This window comes from Melanostigma gelatinosum (assembly GCF_949748355.1).
Source record: "Melanostigma gelatinosum genome assembly, chromosome: 15".
Classification (NCBI taxonomy): Eukaryota; Metazoa; Chordata; class Actinopteri; order Perciformes; family Zoarcidae; genus Melanostigma; species Melanostigma gelatinosum.
In genome coordinates, this window is record NC_136648.1 from 6,213,771 (window position 1) to 6,222,053 (window position 8,283).

The following is an 8,283-nucleotide window of genomic DNA, read 5'->3' on the forward strand; positions in this document are numbered from 1 at the left end:
AACTTCACTCCCATCTTGTACAGTGATGATTGTTTTCGTCCCCCTTCGCGCTAATAACCGTCACACTTCACTGAGCACGTTCAACAGTCCAAGATAAGGAAGGTGACACAAAGGCCTCACTCGTATTGATAGAAATAGCCTGATTAATAAGGTCCCAGGCGTGGGATTTCAGCTGATAGGCCTGTAGTTTTACATCATCTGTCTGCTGATGGACACCCGCAACAACAACCTTTGTCTTAAATAGAAGCACAAATGCATATCCTTTTATAGTCCTCCCCCTATTGTTGGCAGTGTGGTTGGGTATTGTACTCTGGGGGGGGGGGAGGACATGACACCTGTGGACAGCAGATAAAGGGACCTGACCGCAGTGTGCTGGATCCCTGTGCTGTGTCGGTCCTCCACGTTGTCTCCTGAGATCTTTTTACGATGGCCCCAAAGAAGAAGGAAGAGCCGAAACCTGCCGCACCTCCCAAACCCCCAGAGCCAGAGCGCCCTAAGACCCCGGAGTTTGACCCTGCAACAGTGACGGTAAAACAAAAGAAAGACAGCAATATTAAGCAATGCAGAGAAACGGAAGACTATTTTTTATCTTTTAAATGGCCAATGATTAATCACACTGGAAAAGAAACTTAAAATGTAAATATTTTGTATTGTTATTATGATTTATCTATTTTAAGATAATTACTAATAAAGAGACACACAGAGAAAATGGTCACTGATTTTTCCACTGGAGTTTAAAGAGCACCAGAGACCCCATGTGACCGAATATTGGCAGTGCAAGCAAACCAAGACTGTACAGCCATTTGAATGGGCTATGATTATGCTGGCAATTTAATATTTATAATTATATTTATGCATGTCTTTTTCAAACATGCATAATAAATAGTGTAGTTAAAGGAGCTGTGACTTCTTGTTCGGGGGGGGAGGATCAGAGGCAAACTCTCCGATACCAGACATGATGGAAAGATCTTCTGCTGACATGGCCCCTTCTCAAAGGATAAACGTTCCCCTGGTTGAGGGAGCCGCCATGTTACAATGAGGAGGCGCGGTTAAAACCACAAAATATGATTTTCATTATGTCTGTGAATAGCGGACCACCCGCACCATTCCTCTGAGGGCAAAGGGGTGGAAAAACCGGGAGGAAGAAAAACAGAGATAATTACATCCATCACCGTCTGTCTTTAAACTGGCTTAGATAAGTGCTCGGATAACATTTTTACAAAGCTTCATGGATGTTGTCAGAGATCCCAACATCAGACAGAAGCTATACGGTGGGAGGCCAGAATATACAGTATAAATAGTCATCATTTGTTTGTTCAGAGCAGGGATTTATTTTTAAGACTCATCACTGAATTGTCATACAGATCGTTGTTTTTTAAAGACTGTTACAAAATATATTGTACAATAGACGCTACATTATGACGCTACATCCCATTGCTCTAAAAAAAGCGTCTGTTACACCGTGAAAATAAAGTTTTAGTTCAAGTTTTGAACCACCTTCATGTTGCTAACGACAAGTGGTTGATGAATCAGCAGCACGCGTTCAGATTTAGTGCATCAAAACTGCATGTGACATAATCATCAGGTTTTGATTTCTTGACCTGGTTTAGATTGTAGTTCAGCTCCTGTTTGTGTTTGCAGTGTCAAACAATCCCTGCCCCATATTGCGACTAAAAATAGACCTCAAATGAGGTTGACAGCAGCAGACAGGCTGTGGGGAGGGGTTGTCCGACAGAAGGTCACTGATGAACAATGCACTGTGATCAGACCTGTAACTCGATCTGTTGGATTAGCACGATAGAGGTGGAGGCAAGGCGAAGGGCAACGTGTCAGTTTGTTCTCCGGTTTTTAATTAATTTGCCTTGTGAACTGCACTAATCCACGAATGAGCAGCAGGATCTCACCGCTTTATTTGCTTCGTCTCTTTTCAGCTGGAATTCACCCCAGAGCAAATTGAGGGTAAGGATGGGACTCTCCAGCTATTTATAAACGGATTGTGCTTTGTGGGATCAAGCCGGCCATTAGTGTGTGAGAAATGCTCAGCAACAGCTGACCAGGGGGATTATTTTAAAGTCAACACTTCCAAGTTGATCCATTTGAAACGAGACGAAGGCACATGTGAATCACGGCAGAGTGTGACACCTGAGGAGTTGACCATTACCGGCTTCGTCTTCAGCCTTTTATCCGAGGGATGCTTTCATAAATCATTACTTTGAAGCATCTTCAAGGCCTCTCCTCGAAGATTCTGCATGAACTCTTGGATCACAATGAACAGAATAACATGGGTTTTTTTTATGATTTGATTTTTTTTCCACAGACTTCAAAGATTCTTTTCAGCTGTTTGACAGGACACCAGCCAATGAAATGAAAATCACTTATGCCCAGTGTGGTGATCTGATCAGGGCTTTGGGCCAGAATCCTACCAACAAAGAGATGATGTATGTCCTTGGAAGGCCCAAACCTGAAGGTGGGTTGTATGCACCATCAGTATATGCTGAGTTATCTCCCTGTTGTCTACAGTCAGATTGGTGTATACTGGTTTCACAGGCAGCATCTGGGGAGAAAGTTTCAAATAAAGTGCGGCATTGGTCATGACTGAAGCCTGTGCAGTTTCTTTTCTTTGGTAAAATCACTTTATTTTGTTTTCCCCGCAGACATGCAGACCAAGATGCTTGACTTTGACCAGTTTCTGCCTTTGCACCAACACATTTGCAAAACCAAGAGCCGTGGAACATTTGAGGACTTTGTGGAGGGCCTGCGGGTATTTGACAAGGAGGGCAACGGCACAGTCATGGGTGCTGAGCTCAGGCACGTTCTGGCGACACTGGGTGAGTTGAACGGTTTTACTGCAAACCGATTTTATAAAGACGTCATTATAAGGGCGCGGACTGAGCTGACGGTCCTCTTCTTTCCTCTTTATGAACTACAGGTGAGAAGTTAAGGGAGGACGAGGTGGATCAGCTGATGCAAAACCAGGAGGACGCTAATGGATGCATCAATTATGAAGCTTTTGTGAAACACATTTTGGCATCTTAAAAAGGGTTCAAGCGTATTTCAACCTCATTGTCATTCTATAGTGCTACATCCCTCTGCATGAAATCAATATGAGTGAGTAATGAGTTTGTTTCTCCGTCACCACAGAAGATCTTGTTTCTTGTATATTTCTATGCATGTGTGGATCTATAACTCATCAATATTTCACCTTGTTTGTCTAAGGCTGTCCTATGTTGATGTTGTGCACATATTGCACCTTCATATTGGAGATCATGCTAAATAAATAAATTCATTATGATGGTGTTCTCTTTTTCAAAACTATTCAAAACTGCTCCACAAAGAGAGGGTTGTATGCAGGTTATTTCACTTGGGACTCCAGCGCGCTGTCAGTTCTGAGTTCAATAGAAAAACATCCATCCATCATGGACCTTTGTCAGGCATTGCAGACATTTTGACTAGTCGTTATAAGAAAAGCACAGGTGTTACGCTCAGATTGGCTCTGCTCTATTCAGGTGTATCAGGGAGAGTGACAGTGAGCCAGCATGCACAAAACACCTTTTTTCACGGCGGACAGAAGCACAGGTGTATTTAGTGATTGCTGCAAACCACTTGGAGAGGCTCTGGTATTGTGCATGCTGGCCTGCTGGAAAAGCTTACGGGGTACTTTATGGGAAATGAGGCTGAGCCACCATTTATGTTGTCAATTTCACCTGCGCTTTTCCTACTAAAGTCTATTGTAAAAGATGGCTTTTGATGCTGAAAAACTCTGGCAGCTGACACTGTGCAGAAATTAAAACTTTTTCTTTTGCATGATTTTATTTTCTCACATATCTTTCCAACAATAGATATGTACAATAGACAACACTTATTTTCATGTCACTGAAAAATAAAAATGAAAAGAAATGGGCAAAATAAAGAGTTTGCCCAATTAAAGATAAAATTAAAGGAAGAAAAAGATGTCTGTGGTTATCCCACGGAAATTATTTTCTTTAGACACTACTTTGATCAGGAAAGAGATAAATTGCAGTAACTAACACACACACACACACACACACACACACACACACACACACACACACACACACACACACGTGTATTTATGTATATTTCTGTTACAAGAAATAACAAAATCGGCGTGAGACAAAACTTTGGTATTTAATTAGGATCTCAAATGTCTAACTTTCTGGATTCAATGTTTAAACTCCCACCCACAGTTCAACATGAACGTCACATATTTTTATAATGAAGACAGATCAAGATTCCAAGTTCGAGGACCCGGATAGAATATGGCAAAGCATAAGATATTGGTGAGTAAAAAACACCCAGAGTAAAAAAATAAAACAATATGTGTGTATATCCGTATAGAGATTGAATTAATGGAACCATCTGAAGGAAAAATGTCGTGGTAATTCATTTCTTTAACCAGCAGGGGGAGCTATTGTTAATTATTTCTTCTTCTTTCTAATTATAGGGATTTAGCAGACATTGTGAGGAAAAAGCCAACATGCCATTCCTTTGCTAAATGAACCCCGAAAGCGTGATTGTTGTTTTCTGCTCCTTCAGTACCGCTATAAAGCTCCATTCCTGTTTTCACCACACCAATAAAAGCGTTATAAAGCTCTGAAGTTCATCTTTCACAACCCAACCATCCCACTGTGCCCCAAAATGCAACGTCATTTATATTCAAATTTCCATTTGATTCAATCAATGCCACAGTTACGTTCATTGATGAACACACATCAAATGAAGACTCATAATTCAGTAAACTGACAGATGCTCTTCCTCTCAAAAAATGCAAAAAGCACATTCACTGACTTCTGGTGGTTGAGTAGCCCTCCTTTATTTCTGTCCTTCTTTCAAACCCACGTTTAATTAAAGTGAGATAACACCATCACCGAACGAATAATTAGTTGTGTGCTGTTACACTGCTGCTGAAACCTTTAGTACACAGTAGTTTGGTGTTTCATGCACGAGTTGTTTCTCTGGTATCTTGGTATCGTAATGGAATCACTTCTCTCATGTGAGCAATTTTGTTCTAGTGAAAGTGCACTTTTTCTGTGCTCAACTTCTGCCCCCCAGAGCGGAAATATGTTCTCATTTAACAACCTTGTTTAACGTGAATAAATTAGACGGATATATTCAGTATTCATTGTGCATTTTACAAGCCAAAGGTTAGAACTATAGTATGTTATTCAGCTTCAGTGTCACAGCCATAAAACAAGCCGAATCATTTAATCCATATTGTGTTTCCCATTAGTGAATGATTGGTTGGCAACAGGTGCTTCTTAGTTGCTTTGATGTAACCAATGGGTCTTGGTCTCTTGTTCCAATAATGTGAGTCAAAAGAATGTCCTATAAAATATTGTAACGGAATAAAATATGAATCAGGATGTGATCGTTTGCATCACTCAACTTTCTAATTGAATCTCTATCGTTACCATTGTAAAATTAAAGGTTGCGGCGCTGCAATGGAACTGCACAATAGAAGCTTAAAGCTACTTTTCAATTTAGTCACAAGAAAATAATTAGCAATTAAAGGGGTCCTCCACCTATTGCATTGCCTTTAAGTTGACTTTCGGTCTTTGGGTCAAGCTCTCAAATTTGTATTACTTCCTAATTAATTTAGGGAAATAACGTCATCAAAAAAGTGTTTTGGAACAGTTGAACAAATTAATTATGAAAAATACAGTATTTCTAAGATCCCGCCTTCTGCCCTGCACGCTGCTGCTCTACAAGATAGTTTATTACTTTATGCAGTGCGTTCAGAAATTATTTAGGAGTTTTAAAGAGTTTTATGTTGCAGCCTTATGCTAAACCAGTTGGAATTTACACCATCGTCAATCTACACTCAAAACCACATCATGGCAAAACAAAAAGAGGATCGACATTTCCTTTGACACGAGATCATTTACTGTGAGACTTGAAAAACAGCCCAGGTGCCTCCCATTTATCTTGATCACGTTTGAGACGTTTCCACACCTTGATTGGAGTCCACCTGTGGTAACTTCAGTTGATGGGACATGATTTGGAAAGGCACACAACTCTCTATATAAGGTTTCACAGCTGATCAATGTTATCAGACCAAAAACCAACTCACGAGATCAAAGGCTCTGCCTGCGGAGCACAGAGACAGGATTATGTTAAATATTTAGCTGTATTTGAAGTTCTCAAAAACACAGTAGCCTCCATAATGCTTCAATGACGAAAAAAAAAAGGTTTTGAAATAACCAGTACTCTCCTTTGAGCTGGTCGCCTGGCGCTATTGGGCTGTGTAGCAGGTTTTCAGTGGCAGGGACTGGGGAACAGGTCAGTGTTAAGGGAAAGTTAAACAGAGCCAAGCGCAGAGATGCCATTAAAGCCTGGTCCAAAGCACCCACTACCTCAAACTGCACCAATGGTTCACCTTCCAACAAGACTACGACCTTAAGCACACGGCAAAGAAATCGCAGGAGTGGCAGACTGAAATTCAAATTGAACCTCTCTCTCGAGAGACCTGACAATGTAATGTTTCGAGGCAAATGGCAAACTTGAACGCGTGTAATAAAGTAGAGCTTTATTCAGTTCAAAAACTGGCAGGGTTCAAAACCAAAAGATCAGGCATTCAATTATGACGAGGCACAGGCAGGTGAATCCAAACTTCAGGCTGAAGGTCCAAACAGGCAGGTGAGGGAAATATGGAAATCAGAATGCTGGAAAGCTATGAGATGCACATTAGACAATCTGGCAGAATGGGTGAAACTGGTGCCGAGGGCCTAATGAGGGAATGAGATGCAGGTGAGGATGTGGGCGGGGAAAGTGAGGTGACTATTACTGCAGAGAAGGAGGCAGAGGATCTGAAATGAAATGACATGAGACTGAAAATGTCTGGTGGTCTCCATCCAACCTGACAGGCCGTGAGAGGATCTGCAGAGAAGAAGGCAAAGCTTTACGCGTCATACTCAAGAACAGTGTTGACAGATCAGATGGCCCATTTCAATAAAAAACAGCCCAAATCTTAACCCTGTCAGAAATCTGTATAAAACTGTAAAAACATGACCTGTGCAATAGAAAACGCATCATAAGCCTCATATCTGCATAAAATAACCAGAGATAAATTAGCTCGATAAATAGGCTATCACTACCCAAAAAGGGTGCAGTCGGACAACCGAATACAATTTCCCATGTCAATGATGACGTGAAGGTGTTGTGTTCCAACACTATGCTAAATGTCGACTAAAGCAGCCCATGTTCCAGCCCAATGCTTTTCCCAGCACAACATTATTAAAGGTAACCAAGAGCAGAAAGCAGCCCAATTGTGACAACATTGCTCTCGAACACTTAACGCTGCAGAAAGTAGATCAAAGTGCTGAGTTCAGGCTCTGAATATAAGTCAATGTGTTCTTTCAGGTTTTTTTTATTTTATAAACATTTGCCAACATTTCTAAACTCCTGTTTTTGCTTCGTCATCATGCGGTTATTGAGTGAAAAACATTAAATGAGGCAATTTTAGCATTTACAGTTTAAGTTGCAACATAAAACATGAAATAAAAACTAATGGGGTCTCATAATTTGTGATATATATATATATATATATATATATATATATATATATATATCTCTCAGACAAAGCTCCTCGAGAGCCACAGAAGACATTATACAGCTGTCTTCACAGGCTGAGCAATACTGGCAATGACAGAAAAAGTGACCTTTCTATTTCTTAAATTGACAGGGTGCTTCAAAAAATATATCTGTATTCTGGAAGAGGTCATCCTTTTCTTAAAGCAACAATTCCTAAAGTTTTCAGAAACGCGCGTTACAATCAATCTTAACGTAGTTGTATTTTTTGGGGTTTTCAAAATGAATGCATGGAAAACACCTCATCATAGCATAATAAATGAAGCATTTTCAAGACTGTAGCGGTGGCTTCAGTCATGTATTTTTAGCCGAGGTAATGACTGGTGAACTGCAGTTTAGTATCCACACAAAAGAGCTCGGGGCAGACCATCCGAAATGCAGTGCATATGTGCTGCTTGCCTCCAGAACATCATATCCATGCCTTTCATGCCTTTGTCGACCATCAAAAGCATCAATTGTCACAACAAGCCTTTATGAGGCTGCATCAGAGTCTCTGCAAATTGTTTGGGGATGTGTAACTCATAACGTCCTTCGGCTGTAGTTTCTGCTCTGCTGCAACTGCATCTCCATTCATATTATATAATTTAGAAAGCACTCCCAGGACACATTAATCACTGAGAACTATATTCACAAGTAAGGCAATTACTTGCCACAGTGCCAGTGAAGCTGCAGTCG

At 40.7% G+C, this 8,283-nt stretch overlaps 1 protein-coding gene across 1 annotated transcript; it reads left to right on the forward strand.

Annotated features, from left to right (window-relative positions):
• The first annotated feature begins 367 nt into the window (after positions 1-367).
• Positions 368-3,292, forward strand: myl13 (myosin, light chain 13). The gene is made up of 5 exons (XM_079285345.1): positions 368-528; positions 1,932-1,959; positions 2,318-2,467; positions 2,655-2,828; positions 2,930-3,292. Exons 1-5 carry the CDS (start codon positions 427-429, stop codon positions 3,034-3,036), a joined length of 561 nt encoding a protein of 186 aa, XP_079141471.1. The 5' UTR covers positions 368-426; the 3' UTR covers positions 3,037-3,292.
• Positions 3,293-8,283: the final 4,991 nt, after the last annotated feature.